The 22,664-nt window shown below is 41.8% G+C and overlaps 1 protein-coding gene across 1 annotated transcript in view; it reads right to left on the bottom strand.

Annotated features, from left to right (window-relative positions):
• Positions 1–22,664, bottom strand: part of SNX15 (sorting nexin 15) — an 88,829-nt gene that overhangs the window by 5,207 nt on the left and 60,958 nt on the right. Inside the window, exons 6-7 of the mRNA XM_069207098.1 lie at positions 14,735–14,869; positions 666–950 (exon numbers count right to left, since the gene is read on the bottom strand). Coding sequence (XP_069063199.1) covers positions 666–950; positions 14,735–14,869 — 420 coding nt within the window. The remainder of the gene's footprint in view (positions 1–665; positions 951–14,734; positions 14,870–22,664) is intronic.

Below are 22,664 nucleotides of genomic sequence, written 5' to 3'. Positions count from 1 at the left end.
ACTGGTTCAAATCTATCTGTATTGGAACTGGTAAATCTCACTTTCCATTATCACTACATGGAGAATGCATTGTCCTTGTGAAAACCTTTAGTAAGGCTGCTGCTGATCGCTCACATTCTTGAAACTAAAGTCCGTTTTTTTTTTTTTTTTACCTCTGGCTATGTCATGATGTTGAATATCTCTAATCAGATATGCAAGAATACACCTGTGTTTTGATAGGCTGAGCCATCCCTCAAATGTCCTTCGTTACACTTCATTGAAGGATTGTTGTGCAATAAAAAGTGTCCTAGTAAGCAAAAAAAAAACAGATTGGCCTTCATGACTCCACAAGTAAGCAAATGGGTCCAGGGGCTTTGGAGGCTGGAGGATTCTATTATACACAAGAACCAGTTGCTCTCAGTGTGCTCCAACAGGCCAAACTGCTCCTAGAAGCCATCCTTTAAAAGAGTAAAATTGTAAATTTGAAGAAAATCCATCATGTAAGTAAAAATACTGATTTATTCAATTCCTGCCTGATGCTCAAGGTTGCATTTCATTAAGTTTAAAAGTGTATTTGGCTAATGCTCTATTTTTTCCAGCATGGTCGCACAAAAGACTAAAATGTATTTGTATTAGGAGTCACTAGTACTTTGAAAACAATCTCACGTTTACATTTGGTCACTCACCTTGTACCCCTTTCAGAAGAAGGTCCACTCCGTCCCTGTAGCTCTGGATTGCACCTACATAGTCCTCTGCACCTTCCTTTTCCAGGGCCAGCCTGATCTCCTCAGTGGCCAGTCTCAGATAATTGCCTGACCCTTGAGATTCTGCATTTGAAGTCTCTGGATTGAGCTGCTTGTCCCAAAGTGCATTCTGGGCTGCCAACCCGAGCTGAAAGTTGTCTGGTAGCTCAGAGTTCACCACCAGAGATGCCAGTTCCTCTTCGTGGAAAGAAGCAGATGCAGCACTTTCTGAAACAGAAAGGTACACAGGTACATCATCATTTTTGAACAGACGTAATTCACTGTTGATCACACCTCCCTCCTATGCCAGTTTCCCTGCGATCCTCTTGTTTGCATAGTAGCAATATCACACCTAGCCTCAGGCCCAGTGCCGGCACATGCACCTATCATGCCCAGAAGAGACCCCTTAAGCTCCCCTATTATCCCTTAACGGGAAACCCTGCTAATGACAAGCAATACTTTAGTTCTAATCCATCCTATTTTTGTGCACTCAGATTTTTGAAAACGCTCTGCTATGGTTGGCTTTTTCCCCCCAACTATCCTATAAAGTAAGTAGGCTTGAATCAGAAGTGTGGTTCCCAAATTTAGCCTGATTGAATTACTGCAGTCTACTATATCTAATAAGAAAACTGCAGGTAATCCTGTGTCCCAAATCGACACTCATGCCCCTAACAACAACGCTAATCTAGAGCTCAGGTTGTTAAAAAATTACTGTTCATCGACAAATAGAGTATTCAGCAAAGATGCTCTGCTAACGAGTATTTATTTTCTGCATATCCACTGCTGTGGCACTATATCATGCATTATCCTTGACTGCAGTATTCCTGTACATTGTTATCTTAGTTGTGCAACATTCTTAGTGTTATCAATGGCATAAATTATGGCCATCTTTAAAGGCCAAACAATCCAACAAACTTAAGCCTCAAAATGTCTCAGAACTGCATTATGTATCCAAATGTAATGGTTACAAGTGTTCTTTTTTGAGAAACGATATTGCACAATCCTGTAATCTGCAATGTTACTGCCGTCTTTGCTGTATTTAACTACAAGTTCATGTTGAAAAGGCAACATTTCGAAAACAATGAAATAAATTGAACTGAATCTGGAGGGGTAACAACTAATCCAAAGAGGGGGAATAGGGAGGCTCTTATGAACAGACAGGAGCGACCACAAATGTATGCAGTGCCTTCCCTTTAGCAGCCACAAATAAATAATGTAAAGACAGACTTGATTTGAGGTCTAAAGACAAAGTAGTCTGTCTTTGAATCTGCAGGTGATCTGTTTTATGCAAAACTTACTGCTGTGGCAGTGCACAGTGCATTACTCTGAAACTGTGTTTCCATTTGCTGTAGTGTACTGCACTACCCTGTTTAGCATTTGTCTAGTTTAACATTTGTAACATAGCTAGTTTACCAAATTGCTAATAAACCTCAAACTTCAGTTACACAGAATTGAAATAGGGGGACAAACCAACGATTTTATTACAAGACCAGAGGCTCATATTATGCTTTCTTTTCTTGCTTTAATAAACACAGTAGCCAAGTAACATCGACACCCAGAAACCCAGGGAAAAAAACAACAGCATTACATCACAATAGATAGTCCAATCACACATCGAGTAAGAGCATAACTATCTTGACTAAGAGCAACAAGTCCTGTTTTCTTGCTGCTTGCAGTCAAGATAAGTACCCTGCTTACTTATTTTATTTATTCATGGTGTACTTTAATTTATTATAACGTTTATATGGTATGTTCAGTGTTACTGTTGCATTTCTTAAGCTTTCTTACGTCGCATGTACGCTCTGGAATTTTATCACTGTTCCTTCCTTAGCGCTCCCTCTCCTCACAGGGTAGCTTCGAACATCTTCAACACTTCAGGAGTTTTACTGCCTTCAGCCGGTCGCCCTTAAAAGTTGTGGTGTGCCTTCTTCACTCGCGTTAGCGAGTTCCTCATCGAAGTGCCCGCAGCCTCCGTGTGCTTCTATGATGAAGCAACTACTAGTGGGCATTTCTTATCTTGTTCGCTTCATAGTTGCTGGCCCGCCTTTGGTCACGCATCTTTAGGCCTGCCAGACACTCCCCCTTAAGTTTTTAACCCCTGAGGAGTGGGTCTTTTAGTTTAGACTACAGTCAGGTTTTTCCTTAGGGTTTTTAGTCGCTCCCTTTACGTTTTCTTCCAGTTTCTTATTTTATTGATTTATATATAATCTATCCTAATTAAGAATACATTTTTTAACCATGTCTGATGATGAGCAGGCCCAATCTATAAAGGACAATCTAAAATCCTTTATAAAGGATTCTGTCCAATATGCAGTATCTGTGTCCATGTTAGACATATCAACACATTTAGAGGCTTCTATTTCTTAAATGTTGCAAGGCCCTTCGGATGTTCCTTTTAAAAAAGGAAAGAAACATGCGGCTCCCCCGTGTGGGCCTCATAAAGGCATTTCAGTAAAATTTGGGCCTCCCTCACAAGAGCCAAATAATTTGGGGCTCCCTACTTCCCCCTTAACATTATGGAACTCCACGACACTGACAGTGATAGGAATGATGGTTTGGATGATTTTTCATCTCATTGTGATTTACAAGATGACAATTTGAATTACGTGCCTTTGGAGAAAAGGCATAAAATTTCTCCTCCAGGTGTTTCTTCCCACACTATTATTTTTTACTATGTTTGGCAAGAATCCCAAGAAAGGGGTGGACAGAGTCTGGTCAGATTGCCAGGACAGACTTCTGAATATGTTCAGGCTATTAACTAGAATTTTGGATTTGGCCTAAGAGGCCAAAATGGAAGGTGAACATGTGGATCCCGACACACTTTCTAATTTGGCACAGCTGGCAAGCTGTATGTTAGGGAACGCTAATTCATACATCTCTCAGGAGCGGTTTAAGAGTCTTCTTTTAAAAACCGACCCAAAACTGAGCAGCTTGGTAACCAAGGAGGAAGGTTCCGAGGCAAAATGTCTGCTATTCGGTGACTCTTTTAACAAGCAGATGGGTAAATATGTTTCCACCTTCGCTGCTACTTTATAAAGCCCTGGTCTTGATGAAGAAGATTTTTCCCATCGGGTTTTTGGCAGGAACGGCAAAGGGAAGAGTTGTTTTGCTGGCCCTTTTGCATCAAGAGGGCAACCTCTCAATAGAGGCTCCCACAGTGATAACTTTCAACAAGACTTCTACCAAGGATGCAAACCCCAATTCTATCCCCGATGCTCATGTGGATTCCTTAACAGGGGTTCCAGAGCCAAAGGAGATCATATTTCAGGTAAGAACTTCCAGGTGTGGCCCTCCTCCTGTAGGAGGCAGATTGCAAAATTTTCTAAATCCTTGGTTGTCTCTGACTTCAGTCCCGTGGGAGATTCAAACTGTACAGGTTTACTGCATAGAACTTTACCAAATTTCTTTTCAAACTCAACTTCCTTGACCTCTACTGTTTTCTCGAGAACAATTTATTTTGGTCCAAGAGCAAGTTCAATCCTTACTTGCAAAACAGGCTATAGAACAAACCCCTTTCAATCAATCGGGTTTCCTCAGTACCATCTTACCAGTAAAAAAAAAAAAAAAAATCATCCAGTCATAAATCTCAAGCTCTTCAACAACTTTATCGTTTACCATCATTTCAAAATGGAAACCATTTTCTACCTCAGAGATATTTTACTCCAGAGTGACTGGCTGGTCCATCTGGATCTACAGGACGCTTACATGAAGGTTCTTATCCATCATTCGTACAAGAAGTTTCTACAATTCCAATGGGAAAATTCCTTCTTCTGCTTCAACACTCTTCTTTTCGGCCTTCCCTCAACCCCTTGGTGTTTCACCAAAATTCTAAAACCCATAGTGGCTTTCCTAAGGATTCAGGGTGTAAGACTCAGTCTGTCCGCACGATTTTCTGATAATGGCTTAAGACAAATCTCGTCTCTTGCATCATCTCACTCTTTGCCAAGATAGTTTATCAAGCCTTGGTTTTCTGATAAACTTCCAAAAATCTCAATCTCTTCTCTACGCCTTCCCTCAATTCCTTTTCATTGCAGAGTCCTCAGGCTCACAGAAAACAATGATCCCCAGTTCTCATCACTCCTTTCTGGCAATCCCAGCCTTGGTACCCAATGCTGTTGGAACTAGCTTCAGACTTCCTGATTTCTCCTTTTCCAGATCTACTCCTCAATCTGCAAGGCCTCAGACACAATCTCATTCTGAAAGGCTCTCTGTACCTAAAAGCATGGAGGATTTGGGGTCTTCCTGGAAAACCCCAGGAATTTTTAGAGGATGCTGTACAATATATCCAACAATCCTGGGCTCCTGGAACAACAGAAGTATGCAAATAGGCCTGGTGGCATGGTGTAACTGGTGTTTGGACAGGGATTCAGATCTCCTTTCAGCAAATGTCACTTAAATGGTAATTGTTTTAGCCTCCCCAGCATCACAGGGTAAAGCTTATAGGACAGTTAATATCTACAGATCTGCAATCTCTTCTGAGCATGTTAGAGTGGACGGAAGACCCATTGGAGAACATCCAGTGGTGTGTTGTCTTTTGAAGGGATTACTTTTTACTATATCCCCTTTACCCAAATATAATGTTATGTGGGATTTAAATTTGGTTTTACGACTGCTTGTCTCACGGCCAGATAATGATGAGTTATCGCTTAAACATCTATCTGTGAAATTAACCATGTTGTTAAATTTGGTTTCTATCAAACGTGTATCTAACGTAAAGGTTCTTGATGTTTCTTCTTTCCATTACTCGTCTCTGGGAATCTATTTTCAGGTTCACAGACATACCAAAATTATTTTATCAACTGTTCATTACCCTTTTTCCTTTCTCAACCTAAACTGTGCATTGGCAATGGCTTTAACTGTTACATTTCTCGAACTGCAGGTCTCAGAAGTAGTTCCTCTTCCCATCTTCTTCTATCTTTTCAGAAACCTCACAGACCAGTGTCTGCCCCTACATTAGCCCATTGGGTTAAATGGGTGATTGCCCTACCTGGCATTTCTACCTCTTCATTTGGGGCCCACTCAGGTAGAGGAGCCGTGGCCTCTAGAGCGTTTTGGGTGAGTGCTAATTTACAGGACATTGTCAGATCTGCAGATTGGTTAAACGTTAACACGTTCAGAATTTTGTTTTGTAAACTGCTTGATCATTCACCTGAATCGGTAATCTCTCTGCTTTAAACAAGCATAATTTGAGCCTCCGTTCTTGTAATAAAATTGAGATTTTCCTAGCCTTGGTGTCTGAAAGGCTAGATTTTATTAAAGACATGGAGGAGAGTATTATCCCACCACAGTTTTACAACCCAACCTATTCTTTTTCTGCGGTCCCTATGCCTTCATCCGTCTCCGCTGCATCCAGTTAATCCACAAGGATCATCCTGTGCCGGATCCCTCCTCTTGGATTTCTGCTTCAGCTCTACCACGGCTGCTTTCGCCATCTGTTTCCCTTATGGACACCATCAAGGACTTGTTATCTGCATTATTGAGTGTTTTTTTTCTTGATTTTGCTTTCCCCTTATGATAATGACTGACGCTCGCAAGAAAAGAGGATTTGTTGCTCTTAGTCCAGATAGTTATGCTCTTATTCAACGTGTGATTGGACTATCTATTGTGATGCAATGCTGTAGTTTTTCCCCAGGGTTTCTGGGTGTTGATGTTTCTTGGCTGATGAGTTTATTAAAGCAAGACAAGAAAGCATAATACTCGCCTCTGTGTCTTTAATAAAATCTAGCCTTTTAGACACCAAGGCTAGGAAAATCTCAATTCCAGAGATGAAGGAGCCTTGCCGCAGTACAGTGGGTTTTCTTACATAGGGATTAGTGGTTCAAAGTTTAGTTGTTTTTGCATGTATGATTGAGCTTTGTTCTTGTGTCAGGACATTTTAGGATTATGTTAGTATCACTAGGCCATCTAAGTAAAGGCAAATTATGTTTATTCCTATTTTCTGCAGTTCTTACACATCATTTTAAAAGACAGCGTGTCCTTGCATTATCTGAGCCTAAAATGTGAATTATTAAATTTGAAAAACAAAAAATGTGTATCAGTACCATTGAAACAATTTTGAAAATGCGTGTTTAACATAATAAAGATAAATGGTTTGAAACAAAAGATCTGAAATACTTTGCATTTGAACAATTTTTATTTCTAAGAATAAAACATAACAGTTTAACCCCCGGGTTCACCCTTTGGACCTCTTATTTCACCACTCAGAAATAAACACCTGGAATGGCAACGTAAAAGGAGGCACCAAAAAATATACAACACTGGTCCACTCACTACAACACCTCTGAATTACAAACTTCTAAAGTACCCTGGCACTGTACAATTATCGGCAAACTCATCTTGATGTATGCAAGGCAGTGTAAAGTTACCATTGTCCAAGTTTATTATATATGCACTCTACCTACATTCAAGCTAGTTAACTTTCAGCAGTATTCCCTCTCACTGATGGACCAAAGAGCTCAGCTGCTCAAACTGCATGCAGGAGGGTCCTTCACTGTCCCATGCCTCCCTGACTGCACTCCTGCACCAGACAGTCTTGATGAGCTATGTAATTCTCCAATTTTTTGTTTCCCAGTCACAGCTTAGTAGGGGATGCAACGGCTCTCTCCACCTACCCCCTCAGTAGTAGCAATTTCTGATCCCAGGGCAGATGCACAAAGCATTATAACAGTCCTAAATGTACCAATCTGGCATTTGTGACAGTTCAATCAATCAATCAATCAATCATAGTATTTATAAAGCGCGCTATGTACCCGTCAGGGTTTCGAGGCGCTGAAGGGGGGGGGGGGGGGGAGCGCTGCTGGTTTATCGGTCGAAGAGCCAGGTCTTGAGGAGCCTTCTGAATGCGAGGAGGTCCTGGGTCTGGCGAAGAGATGTGGGGAGAGAGTTCCAGGTCTTGGCGGCGAGGAAGGAGAAGGATCTGCCGCCGGATGTCTTGCGCTGGATTCGGGGTACGATGGCGAGGGCGAGGTTGGCGGATCGGAGTTGACGTGTTGGAGTGTAGAAGTTGAGTCTGGTGTTGAGGTAGGAGGGTCCGGTGTTGTGAAGTGCCTTGTGAGCGTGGGTCAGGAGTTTGAAGGTGATCCTCTTGTCTACCGGGAGCCAGTGGAGTTCCTTTAGGTGAGGGGAGATGTGACTTCGGCGGGGTATGTTGAGGATCAGTCGGGCGGAGGCATTTTGGATACGTTGGAGGCGTTTGATGTCTTTGGTTGGGATGCCTGTGTAAAATTTGTTTTTATGTACTAAACCCATTTTAGGAGTTGGAATTATTTTTCTCTCTGGAAGGGGCGTGCTGTTGGCGCCCCCTCCAAATAACAAGTCAGCATCTGTTTCAATGTTTCGCAACCAAAATCATGGTCGCATAGGTTTACTGACACTTCAAAGAAGGTGGTAAAGCAAAGCAGCCTCTTCCATTTAGAGAATATTTAAAAAGGGTGCTGAAGAGCAGACAGTAAGGCAGGCACCCTCTGTCAACCCTTAAACAACAACCACAAAGTCAACATTTATTTTTAAAGGCAGTCCCATTTCCTTCAAGGAAAACGAGCTGCATTAAAAGATTTGCTTTGTTAAAAACAATCACAGGCATGATGGTCTATAGACCCCAGCCAGGTCACCATCCCTGTGTTATCTCCAATCGTAGTGAGATGCAATTTGTGTCCTACCTCACAAATATTCTTAAAGTATGTATGATTCTGACACTACAATTAGGATTTTTAAGAACTGACCTATTAGTACATAAAATGGCTCTTAAAAATCTTCACTGGTTGCAAAAATACTAGTGGCAGTCTGGAAACAGTATTTTGCAACCAGATCTTCGTACACCTGGCCCAAACTACCTTGTATTTGTCCGACATACTACCAAGCAGACGACCCTCGTAGGTTTTAGCCTTATCTTGCCTATATTTGGAACCTTTGACCCAGCCATTGGCTGATTCTTGGCACAATTAACTGCTTATCCTAATGAAGAGCCCCAAGTTGTTATTGGTTACAACGCTTTTGACATTACCCCATATGTATCTCACATGATCCATTCTCTATCTGTTTGTAATCAGAAAGTATTCTTCTGAGACTGAACAAGACTTCCTTACATGTGCAAATGCGCTGTTCACCCATCTTCATCCACTACCATTTAGCGTGAACCACCCTGCACTACTCACCATTTCTACTACTACTTGTTTCATAAATGTATTCAGAACTGCCAGCATTGTCTGCACCTTGATTATGTGAAGTTTCGTTCAAATTACATTAATGTTTTTCAGTGTCTCATTGTATCTCTCAGGTTCGTTGACATTAACTGTATATCACAATCAGTGTCATTTTAAATTACTTAAGCTAATCTATTTACAGGAACCACTGTATATTTTACTGCCACGGGTTACTATAAAACATATTGGATGTACCCTTGAATATATTATACATTAAAGAGAGGATGTGGCATCATTTCCAGAGCATCTTCCTTTGGAACTGGGGAACCAGGTTTCAGTCCCAGAGTCGGCCAACATTTTGTGATTTTGGACAAATCACTTGCTCTCCATGTGCCTAAAAAAATATGTCCTTGTGTAATGTAACTGGTACCCGATGTAAAGCACTCCAAAGCTCATGGGCCACGTTTGAGCTAAATACAAATGGGAAAAAGAGGTCATAGCTGACAGATAGATAGTTTGGGTAGATCTCAGACGTTTATAAAGGCACCAGGTGTAATATTTTAAGTCCTGGTGAATCCATAGATGATTTTCTTGTAATTGTTTTTATTGGTTTCATTCCATGAAGAAGAAATAACATATAAAATTACATCAGGGTGAATACCAGTTACACATGAACAAAACATAAGTCACTGCCGACCCGCTACCTCTGCTCTGCAAGGTCATCATGGACATATTAGTATTAGTATCACCATCATTCTCTATGAAGCAATGCCTTATGGTTTATCCATTATGTTAACATTACTCCTGTGTGCGTTTAGTCTAAGGAATCAATAACATTCGATGGTTCCACAGTGCTATCCCTCCTTCTCTGTCTCTCCCTCCAGTCCCACCCCCTCTCCACCCACGAACTTCAGTAATAAATTCTTCCATTTTTGGAGATCCTCAGCTTCTTTATCATCATGTCTGCATTTTCGTAATCCGACTTCTTCCGGCACCACCATTCAGACACATCTTTTTTTTCACCCATCGATACCTGGACCCAATTGGCTCAACCATGTGATGGCTACCCTCCGTTTAGCCAGCAGTAGTGTCAATTGAGTGAACTTGTACACCATTTTCCTACCCTTACATGGCTTAATGTCTCCCAGTAAACAGACCAAGGGTTCTCGAGGGATGGTGATATAGTAGTGGTCAGCTAAATGATCTATGACTGTGTTCCAAGTTGGCCTGTCCGCCATCATAGCTGTATATAAATAATATGTCTTGTACCAATGCAATTGAGCTTAAATCTTATTTTTTCAGCGACATGTTGACTTCTTTTAAGTGACTCAAGTATAGGGTGAAGTGGATATTTACCTCCTTATTTTAATATGTGGGTGGAAGATGAGGAACCAATGCATATGTTTACATAAAGTTTGATTTGCACAGCATCCAGGACCACACTATAAAAGAAAGCCAGAGGTTTGTAGTAGTTTGTAGATGACCCACCAGTGCTGGTACACTGGGTGTTTGATGAACAATGTGCACTTTTACATTGAAGAGTCTCCAACCGGTGACACCAGCACACCGGCTTATCTTTGTAGTCAAGGCTGCGGAGGGAAAAATGACTCAAGAACAATACTCATATAGCCGAGTGATAGATTCACTTAATAATGCAATGGATTAGAACTCAATTTTGACATACCCGTCAACTATTCAGCAGTAATGTTGATGTACATGCCTCTACATTTACAGTGCCAGGTTTCAACAGAATTCTGTAACTCTGTTTTTGTAGTGAGTGGACCTGTATTGCGTTTTTGTGGCACAAAGTGGTTTGGGAAGGCATAATGAAGTTGTCTATACCTTCTCTTTCATGTGATAGATTAGAGCTTAAAACGGTGGACAAGTATCCCTCCGACCACTGTATGCTCCATGCCTCTGTCACCTCCTCTACAAAATAATAAAAATGTTTTTACTGAATTAGCAAAGCACTATTCCACCCCAACACCCGTTATGCCCTCTGGACTCAGGCCCTTTTCTATATAAAAATATGTGCCCTCCTTCCATTAAGAAGATGCTAAAAGCTATCCCATGAAAAAAAAAGCCAGCCCTATAGACTAGGCAAAGTGAAGTATAATTTAAAAAGGTTATGACTTCTTGTTTTGACAAATTCAAAATATATCAATCCAGTTTTATAAATACTTTTCTAATAACTGCTTTCAGGATTTTTTCTCTTTTTTAGGTCGAACGCGCAAACGCTTTCCAACCTGTTGTTATCTATCTGGGAACTTTTAACCACACCCTTCACTTTCAACCGTTCATGGGCTTGCTTTTCAAAAATCCATTGATGTCATTGGTAAATGCTTTACATTTGTCCCACCTTGGGGCGGTTTTGTTACCGCCTTGCAGACTGACCCTGTCATATGGAAAACTGCATGATTGCCGATATACTTCAGCATGGGCCAACTGTTTTTTCTTTTGTCTCTCCCCTTTGTGCTCCATGGCGGCCACGGCCCTCACAGCGCAAACTCCATCTGCAGTATTGAAGCGCTGGTCACATTGTTCACACTGTTACCTAATCAGAGTAATTTCTTTTGACTCTCCCCTTCGCGCTCCATAGCTTTCCCAAAAACACTTTTAATTCATAAATGCTTTATTTAAAAAAAAAAAACAGAAATCCTAAACGCAGCTCTCCAGACACACTGGGAGCGCAGATACTAAAATATTCACTGCACTCAGAGAAACTCGAACCATAATGCTTTGTAAGCATTCTTTTTCACAACTTTTTATTTAGTCCATAGCTCAGCCTGTGGTCAATCAATCAATCAGTGTTTGTTAAGCGCAACTACTCACCTGTGAAAGTCTCAAGGTGCTTTTTTTTGGGGGGGGGGGTTAGGGGGGGGGAGCATCCATCAGTCTTCAAATAGCCATGTCTTCAGCTCTTTCATGAAGTTGAGGAGGGATGTAGTCCGTCTGCAGTGGAGCAGTAGGGCGTTCCAGGCTGTGGCGGCGAGGTAGGAGAACGAGCGTCCCCTTGTTCTTGTTTTTCTGATAGGGGGTACTTCTGCGAGAAAGAGCTGGGCTAAGGGTAAGGTCCTGTGGGGTACGTGGAAATTGAGTCGCCTGTTCAGGTAGGCTGGTCCAGTATTGTGGAGGGCTTTGTGTGCGTGGGTGAGTATCTTGAAGGTGATTCTTTTCTCTATGGGGAGCCAGGGTAGTGTGTACAGGTGCTGGGAGATGTGACAGTGTTGAGGTAGATCAAGGAGCGGTCTGGAGGCGGCGTTCTAGATGTTCTGTAATTTGCGGGTGAGTTTCTCGTTGATTCCGGCGTAGAGCGTGTTGCCGTAGTCCAGTCTGCTGGTAATGAGGGCGTGTAATGGTCTTTCTGTGTTTGAGGGGGATCCATTTGAATGTCTTGTGTAGGAGGCAGAAGGTTCGGAAGCAGGTGGACGCGACTGTGTCGATTTGGCGGTACATGTTGAGTTTGGAGTCCAGGATGATTTCGAGGTTGCGGGCTTGGTTCATGGGGGTGGGCGGGCTTCCGAGGGTGGGGAGACACCAGGAGTCGTTCCACGCGTCGGGTTGAGAGCCCATGATGAGTACTTCAGTTTTGTCTGCGTTGAGTTGTAGGCTGATGCTTTTCATTCAGCTGGCGACTGCTCCCATGCCTTTGTGGAAGTTGTGTCTGGCTGTGTTGGGTTTATTGGATAGCGAGAGTTGGTTGTCGTCAGTGTAGGAGACTATGTTGAGTCCGTAGTTTCTGACGATGGCGGCTAGCGGGGCCATGTAGATGTTAAACCTGTGGTGAACCTAGGACAATAGGACCACCACCAAAATGTTCAGCACCACACACTCTTTCTGTTTAGGTCATCTCTGGGTCCCCACACTATGTTAGTAGGGAACTCAAAATAATAACCCCTGCCACCATTCAGTGCCTTTTCAAGCTCTCTTACGGCTGCAACTTTTCTTTTACAGCTGGAAGTAGTTTGCGTTCTAAGGGCCTTAGTATTGCAGTAGGCTTGCTAGACCTTACTTGTGTAAGGCACTATGCCTTCTCTGGGTTAAATATATGGTTGCACGGCATTACATTCTGCCATTCTGTTTTCAGGTGGTTATAACTTCTAGGGGCTAACTATATGGTTGCATGACCGTGTTTCTTACAAAGCTATTTTTATTTTGGTGTCCTCTAGGCGCTGGTCTGAGCATCACAGTCAACATACTAGAATATTCGCTGAACGCGGTCGTCCCAGCTTTGCAGGACATTCTTTTACAAAATATTTTTGCTCATAACTCAACTTGTGGTGCTCCTAGGACAATGGGACCACCTTCGTTCACCACCATGTGCTCTTTCTGTCTAGATCATCTCTGGGTTCCCACAGTAGGTTAGTGAGGATCCCAAAATAATAACCCCTCCCACAATTCATTGTGCTTTTAATCTCGCTCATCGCTGGAACTTTTGTTTTATAGCTGAGAGTAGTTTGCATTTTAAGGGTCTTGTTTGTAATATCATTGCAGTAGGCCTTCTAGCTCTGAAAATGTGTAATGTAATATGCCCTTTAGGGGATAAATATATGGTTACACTGAATTACTTTCAGTCGTTTTCTTTTCATGTGGGTTTTGCCCTCTAGGGGTTAACTATATTGTTACATGACCATGTTTCTTACAAATGCTATTGTCATTGTGGTGTTCTCAAGGGGTTTTTCTGAGCAGTACACTGTAACGCCAAAAGTGTATTTCTGATAAAGATTTTTATTGGGTTTATATGATAATTGTATATGTTTTATTAATCTCTCCTTATTGCAATTATGACCATGATTCAGGCAAATTTAACATCCGTATTACACTATAACTGTCTGAACACTTTTGATATGTTTAGGTCACCCTTCTAGTTTATTTTTCTCGTTACTCCTCCGTGGCTATCTTGTGTCTTTTTGGGGGAATTGTGTTAGCAAGCCAGCAACTCTTATGGTGGGGTGGTAAATTGGTATTCTATTGGAAATAACATGGCAGATTTAAATTAGGATGCTACATGCCAACATCTTCATTTTGGGCTGCAGATGGAGGAAGAAGGTACATGGAAGTGCTCTAGTTATAAGCAGGGCCACTGTAATTATATGGCAGGAAAAGATCGAATTATGAGGCAGGGTTGACCAATTTATGTGGTAAAAAGTCAATTTATGAATTTACACCACCAATAGCTCCAACTCAAACAAATGTGAGACCCATTGCATTCCAAATGCTTGTTTCAAATGCATTGTTTTCCTTATAATGTACTACAAAGTGCTCACTGAATTTGCTGTGCTTTGAATCCCTTCTTAATGGTTAACTGTACCAATGACAACTGTCACTACCCAAGTAGGTGAACAGGTGCAAGATGCATGTGAGAGGCACCTGGGTATAGAACCTTGATGCTTACATTTGCATCTTATCCCTAACATATTTATATTTGTGACCCATTTTTGTCCCCTTACCGTTCTCTAGGTGGGATTTAGGCTGCAGCTATCAGTGCTATGCACATAATAGCCAATTGCCAGGAATTGTTTAGGAACTCTACTGTCTGAAAACAGGAGTGTCATAGGTAATGCACCACTCTATTCCACCATTTTGTGGCCCAGGAGAACAAAGTCTGGACTGCTCCATGAAAGAACCACCAACCAAATAATGAAAGTACCCATCACTTAAATGATTAACTTCACCAATGAAACTCCGTGGTCACTCTTGCATCCCACTTCAAATGAGGAGGGAAATCACAGTTAATGGAGAGTTCGGTACTTGTGGAACCCACCACCACATGATCACATTCCTGTAACATGCTCCTGGAGCACCCATATACAAGAAGGGTTGAAGGGAGCAAGAAAGAAGACATGGAAATGCAAGCAGAAGCTTTCTCACCATCTTTACAGCAAGGATCAAACAGTGCAAGTTCGTTATCTGGCAACGGGCAGTGTGTTGGAGATATAGGCTCCTCCTCTGTGTAGTCAAACAGGAGGTCCAGGTCCTCGGAGGCCTCAGTCTGCAGGATCTCTTCTGCGGGGCAAACACAAACTCTTTAATAAATTCAGCTTTACTATCCAAAAGACAACTGCAAGACAGCCCATACAGAACAAACTGTTTTTCTCAATCCACCAACTATGGGGTATAGCAGATCACAGCCCAGCTGCTTTTGCTGTAGGACACAATTTGGCCTTGTGTTTAAGTTATCATATTTGAGACTGGAGTACTAACAGACTGCCAAAAGAAGAAACACTTCAAAACTTGACAACAACATTATGTGATGTAATAGTGCATCTCCTTTGGTGACATTTAACTATTCGGGCAAAGAAATGTTTCCTCTGGAAACGTGGTGAGGGGGAAGGCCAGGTCATAAACAGTGACACACTGTGCAGGCGCTTCAAGATTAGATGCATAAATACACACTTCTGACGTAAGTTGTCTTGCTCTCAGAGTTAGCTTGACGGAGCAGTCACTGGATATGTCAAAAATAAAGCTGTAGAAAAAGCAGTCTATTCAAAGGATTTAATAGTGATACAGGAAACACAGGATCTAGACAGAGAACAAAATGCATACTGTCTTTTCTGTGTCCTCCCTACAACTCTCTCTCTCTCATTCTCCATTCACACACTGAGGGCCTCATTAAGAGTTTGGCGGCGGTCTAACCGCCACCTCAGCCCTGGCAGTCTCGTGATCACCAAGGTCGTAATAAGGGCCCGGCAGTCTACTCTACATTACCACGGCATCATCAATCTCCTCATTCAAAACTGTCTTGTGAAAGTAATGTAGTACAAACTGTTAAAAGTATTTTTCATGCGACATAGACAGCAACGGGTGGAATAAAAATCAGCCTAGTCTAGCAGGATGGGCACTTGGCATGGATCACTGCGTCTATAGAGATTCCTATATACACCAAACGTGGCTGCCTGAAAAACACATGAAATATGGGGATAATGAATTGACTACCAGGGATTTGAATGGGAGCTGCACATTGATGTATATAGTCATGAATAAGGGCCTATGGAGATACTGGGCCCGATTCACAAAGGTGAACTTAGACCAAAAGTCTAAGTTTACACCAAAAATCCACGTTTAGACCTAAAGTCTACCTTTACTCATGGTAAGGTTAGACTTTTGGTCTAAGTTTAGACTTTTCATGTAAGTTTAGACCAAAAGTCTAAACTTGAACCAAAAGTCTAACTTTATTCATAGTAAAGTTAGACTTTTGGTCTAAGTTTAGACCAAAAGTCTAAACTTAGACCAAAAATCTAACTTTACTGCAAGTAAAGTTAGACTTTAAGACTAAACTTAGACTTTTGGTGTAAACGTAGACTTTTGGTCTAAGTTTACCTTTGTGAATCTTGCCCACTGATTGCTTTTAGTAGGTGCTTATTCATGATAAAAAAGATCCTGTGTTGCTGCTTCCTTGATGTAATGAACTAAATGACAATAAAAATACTACTTTCCACTTAAAAAACAAAGGTTACAGGGACATTTAGTTAGGCTCAAATTTAAAACGTACAAAACCATAGAAATGCACCAGTTATAGACTTACCTCTAGTAACTATAACTTGTGCCCTAAGGTAACTATAACTTGCGACCCTGCCATGCACAATTTTCTCATCAAAAGTTTCACTGCAGATATTACATTGATATTAGTAATGATGTTATCCAAGATGTCATGAGTGCCGTAATTTGTGGGGTAATTAGAAGTAACTGGCAAGGAAACAAGTTATAGTTACCTTAGGGCATGAGTTTTATATATCTATCTATATATATATCTATATCAATCTATATATATATATATATATATCTATATATATATATATATATATATATAGATATATATATATATATATATATTTATTTTACCTAGTGGTGGTCTATATAAAAAGCGTTTTTTTAATTTCCTATTTCTTCAGTGCTGCATTACAAATCTTCACAAAACTTTCCCCAAAAATGTGACAGACACTTTAACTGCCGTCTGGAAAATTTTAGGGTGATCTGTCTCGTTGGAAGGTTTGGGGGTGGGGAATAGGGGAACGAGGGTCATAGGGATTTTGAACAGTGATAGCGCAGAAACTTCTGGATGGAATTACATCAAATTTGGCAGAATGGTAGGTCCTGGTCCAGAAACAACCTTTTTGTGTTTTGGTGTAAATCCGTTCAGTGGTTTTGAGAAATTAAGGGGGAAAATGTGTGTGTGTGTGTGTGTGTGTGTGTGTGTGTGTATATATATATAGTTACTTTAGGACAAGAGTTACAGTTACTTGAAATAACTCTATAACTGGTGAATTTCTCAGGTTTTGAACAAGTAAATCAGTGCCTAACTCTAACGTCCCTGTATCCTTTGTTTTTTTTTTTAAGTGAATTTATATTTATTTATTTTTTTATTCTATTTCCAAACTTTAATGTCCCTGTGTGTGTGTGTGTGTGTGTGTGTGTGTGTGTGTATATACACACACACACACACACACACACACACACACAGGGACATTAAAAAAAACAAAGGATACAGGGACGTTAGAGTTAGGCACTGATTTACTTGTTCAAAACCTGAGAAATTCACCAGTTATAGAGTTATTTCAAGTAACTGTAACTCTTGTCCTAAAGTAACTATAACTTGCGCTCCCCGCACACAATTGTATATTTACCCCAGGGGGATCCACATATAGGGTGTATTTAGCCCTGGGGAGGTGGCGGTCTCTGCGGTACCCCCCCCTCCCCAACACAACTGTATCTTTGCTCTGGGGAGGTGGCAGTCCCCGGGGCTAACAGAAGCCCTAGGAGGGGGCCGCATTCATCCCCCTCCTTCTTAAAGCCCCCAATGCCCCAGGACATGGCCCACCCGGGGCAGATTAAAAAAAAAGGCGGGATATGCGGATTTTCCCAACATTCTTTTTAAAAAAATGCTTTTTAGCCTTGGGGGGTCACTGAGGGTCCCCTAGACAAGGGCTAGGGGACCAGGGTGTCCCTACTCTGGTCCCTTTTCTTTTTTTTTCAATTTTTTGTGGGACTCGGCTGAAGCCAATTCAAAAGATGGCTGTCAACATCCTGGTTGAAGTGCTGGCAGCCAATTAGATATCAACACAGGACAGCTGGATCCACGGAGGATCCGTGTCCCTAGATATCTGTATTTTTTTTTAACTCTAGTATCTCTAAAATTACTGAAGGGATTTACACCAACTCACAAAAAGCACGCTTTCTGGACCAAGAGCTAGCTTTCAGCCAAATTTGGTGTAATTCTGTTCAGTGGTTTAGGCTGAGATCATGTTCAAAAATCCTATTGATGTAGAACGGGGTAAAAGTGTTTTGGGACCCCTCTTTTTCTCAGCCTCCGCTTGACTGATCACCCCGAAAACGTTCAAGGCAGCAGCTGAACTGACCAAAGTATATGTTTTGAAAATTTTGTGAAGATTCATCCAACAGCGCCAAAGTTATTGGCAAAACAAAAAACGCTTTGTCTATAGAAAAAATGGTCCTAACTATAATGACCTAGAGGCAACCGCCACTAGGTTTTTTATATATAATATATTATATATATATATATATATATATATATATATATATATATATATATATATATATATATGGAAAATGTCACTTACCCAGTGTACATCTGTTCGTGGCATGTTCCGCTGCAGATTCACATGCTGTGCACTGTTCCTGCCATCTAGTGTTGGGCTCGGAGTGTTGCAAGTTGTTTTTCTTCGAAAAAGTATTTTCGAGTCGCGGGCCCGAGTGACTCCTCCCTTTCGGTTCCATTGCGCATGGGCATCGACTCCATCTTAGATTGTTTTGCCGCAGAGGGTGAGGTAGGAGTGCTAGAATGAGAATAGTAAAGATGTCCATGCAATGGAATAGATAAGTATGTACATAGTTTGAGGTAATGGAATGTTTATTTACATATATACAATGTTAATTGTAGATTAAACAGCTACAGGCTCACGGGGAGGAGGGAGGGCGCATGTGAATCGGCAGCGGAACATGCCACGAACAGATGTACACTGGGTAAGTGAAATTTTACGTTCGGTGGCATGTGTAGCTGGAGATACACATGATGTGCATAGGCTACAAAGCAGTAATCCTCCCAAAAGCGGTGGTCAGCCTGTAGGAGTTGAAGTTGTTTGAAATAATGTTCTTAGGACAGCCTGTCCTACTGTGGCTTGTTGTATTGCTAGGACATCTACACAGTAGTGTTTGGTAAAAGTATGAGGTGTGGACCAAGTGGCTGCGTTACAAATCTCTGTCATTGGAAGGTTACCTAGAAAGGCCATTGTTGCTCCTTTCTTTCTAGTGGAGTGTGCCTTTGGTGTAATGATTAGTTCTCTTTTGGCTTTAAGGTAACGAGTTTGTATACATTTAACTATCCATTTGGCTATGCCTTGTTTGGAGATAGGGTTCCCAGCATGGGGTTTCTGGAATGCGACGAACAATTGTTTTGTTTTACGAAATGGTTTTGTTCTGTCTATATAGTACATTAGAGCTCTTTTTTATATCTAATGTATGCAGTGCTCTCTTTGCTACTGAGTCTGGTTGTGGCAAGAAGACTGGGAGTTCCACTGTTTGGTTCAAATGAAACGGTGAAATGACTTTTGGCAGAAAGTTTGGATTTGTGCGGAGAACAACTTTATGTTTGTGTACTTTTATAAAGGGTTCCTCAATAGTGAAATCCTGTATTTCACTAACTCTTCGTAATGAAGTGATAGCTATTAGAAATGCCACTTTCCAAGTTAAGAATTGGATTTGACAAGAATGCATGGGTTCAAAAGGTGGACCCATGAGTCGTGTAAGTACAATATTAAGGTTCCACAAGGGTACTGGTGGAGTTCTTGGAGGTATGATCCACTTTAGTCCTTCCATGAAGGCTTTAATGACTGGTATTCTAAATAATGATTTTGTGTGTTTAATTTGCATGTAAGCTGAAATGGCAATGAGGTGTGTTTTGATGGATGAAAAGGCAAGATTTGCTTTTTGTAGGTGTAGTAAATATCCTACGATGTCCTGTATGGATGCATCCAATGGTGTGATGTGTTTCGCTTGGCAGTAGAAAACAAATCTTTTCTATTTATTAGCATAGCAATGCCTGGTGGTAGGTTTTCTTGCCTGTTTAATGACTTCCATACACTCGTTTGGAAGATTTAGATATCCAAACTCTAAGACTTCAGGAGCCAGATTGCTAGATGGAGCATTGCTGGATTGTGGTGTCTGATCTGTTGTTTGTGTTGTGTTAACAGGTCTGGTCTGTTTGGAAGTTTGATGTGAGGTACTACTGATAGGTCCAGCAGTGTGGTGTACCACAGTTGGCGTGCCCACGTTGGTGCTATGAGTATTAGTCTGAGTTTGTTGACTAGAAAAGGAATGAGTGGGAGAGGGGGAAAAGCGTAAGCAAATATCCCTGACCAATTGATCCATAGAGCATTGCCCTTGGACTGAGGGTGTGGGTACCTGGATGCAAATTTTTGGCATTTTGCGTTTTGGTTTGTGGCGAACAGATCTATATCTGGTGTCCCCCACTGGCGAAAAGTATTTTTGTAGTACCTGGGGATGTATTTCCCACTTGTGAGTTTGCTGGTGATCTCGACTGAGATTGTCCGCTAATTGATTGTGAATGCCCGGGATGTATTGCGCTATTAGGCGAATATTGTTGTGAATTGCCCAATGCCAAATTTTTTGTCCTAGGAGGCAAAGTTGTGATGAGTGTGGCCCTCCCCTTGTTTGTTTAAGCTTTTAGTGCCAGAAAAACTGCTAGTAGTTCTAAGTGGTTTATGTGTAGCTGTTTTTGTTGATTGTCCCATTGTCCTTGTATACTGTGATTGTTGAGGTGTGCTCCCCAGCCTATCATCGATGCGTCTGTTGTGAGAATGGCGTGAGGCACAGTGTCTTGAAAAGGCCACCCTTTGTTTAAATTTATGGGGTTCCACCATTGAAGCGAATAGTGTGTTTGGGGGTCTATCAACTAGATCTTGGAGGTGACCCTGTGCCTGCGACCATTGTTTTGCAAGGCACTGCTGTAAGGGCCGCATGTGTAACCGTGCGTTTGGGACAATTGCGATGCAGGATGCCATCATGCCTAGGAGTCTCATCATAAATCTGACTGTGTAATGCTGATTTGGTTGTATTTTTGGTATCATGGTATGGAATGATTGTACCCTTTGTGGGCTTGGACTTGCAATCGCTTTTTGAGTGTTGAGTGTAGTTCCCAAGTATTGCTGAGTTTGGGATGGTTGCAAGTGTGACTTTTGGTAATTTATAGAAAACCCCAGTGTATGTAGGGTATCTATTACGTAACGTGTGTGATTTTGACACTGCTGTTGAGTGTTGGCCTTTATTAGCCAATCGTCAAGATATGGGAACACATGCACGTGTTGTCTCCTTATGTATGCCGCTCCCACGGCAATGCATTTTGTAAATACACTGGGGGCTGTTGTTATCCCGAAAGGTAATATCTTGAAATGGTAAAGTTTTCCTTGCATAACAAACCTGAGATTATTTTCTGTGAGATGGATGGATGAGTATATGGAAACACGCATCTTTTAAGTCCAGTGTTGACATGTAATCTCCCTGCTTCAGTAATGGGACTACGTCTTGTAGTGTCACCATGTGAAAGTGTTCTGATTTGATGTATAGGCTGAGGTTCCTGAGATCCAATATTGGTCTTAGTGTTTTGTCCTTTTTTGGAATAAGGAAGTACAGGGAATAGACCCCTGTTCCTTTTTGTGGATGAGGTACTAGTTCTATAGCCTGTTTTGTTAAAAGTGCCTGCACCTCTGTTTGTAACAAAGTGAGATGGTGCGACAATAGTGTGTGTGTTTTTGGGGGAATATCTGGAGGAACATCTGTGAATTCTATGCAGTAACCATGTTGGATAATTGATTGTACCCATGTGTCCATTGTTATGTCTGACCATTGATTGTGGAACATTTCCAGTCTTCTTCCCACAGGGGATGTGTGTTGGGGGAAGGTGATGGCAAAGTCACTGCTTGGTGTCCACTTGTGTGCCAAATAGCTGTTGATGATTGAATGGCATGTTGAGGACAGCCTGTTGAATCTCTGGTTTGAAACCTGAGGATCTCAGCCAAGCATGGCGTCTAATTGTCACTGCAGTGTTCACTGTTCTTGTGGCAGTGTCAGTGGAATCTAATGCAGATCGTATTTGATTGTTAGATATTGCTTGTCCCTCCTCTACCACTTGCTGAGCTCTTTTCTGGTATTCCTTGGGGAGATGTTGGATAATATCGCTCATCTCGTCCCAATGAGCTCGGTCATATAGTGCGAGGAGGGCCTGAGAGTTTGCTATGCGCCACTGATTGGCAGCTTGAGACGCTACCCTCTTTCCTGCCGCATCGAACTTCTTACTCTCCTTATCTGGAGGTAGTGCATCTCCCGATGACTGAGTTAGATCTCTTCCTCGCTGCGCTGACCACTAGCGAGTCTGGGAGCAGCTGCTGGGTGATGAATACTGGGTCTGACGGTGGTGGTTTGTATTTCTTTTCCACCCTTGATGTTATGGGTCTTCCCTTCACGGGCTCCTGAAAAATTTGTTGGGCATGTTTAAGCATGCCTGGGAACATGGGCAGACTTTGATAAGAAGCATGCGTTGAGGACAAAGTATTAAAAAGAAAATCGGCCTCTAATGCCTCTGTGTGCATGCTCACACTGTGGAATGCAGCCGCCCTCGCCAAGACCTGAGTGTAGGAGGTGCTATCTACGGGTGGAGAGGGTTTCGAAGGATAGCACTCCGGGCTATTGTCTGACACAAGGTCATCATAGAGGTCACATGGGTCCGTATCCTGTTGCGAGTGCACAGTGTGTGTGGGTGACTGTGCAG

Source organism: Pleurodeles waltl, chromosome 9, assembly GCF_031143425.1.
Source record: "Pleurodeles waltl isolate 20211129_DDA chromosome 9, aPleWal1.hap1.20221129, whole genome shotgun sequence".
Lineage (NCBI taxonomy): Eukaryota > Metazoa > Chordata > Amphibia > Caudata > Salamandridae > Pleurodeles > Pleurodeles waltl.
The sequence above is the reverse complement of the archived record's forward strand: the minus strand, read 5'-3'. Positions and strand labels throughout refer to the sequence as shown.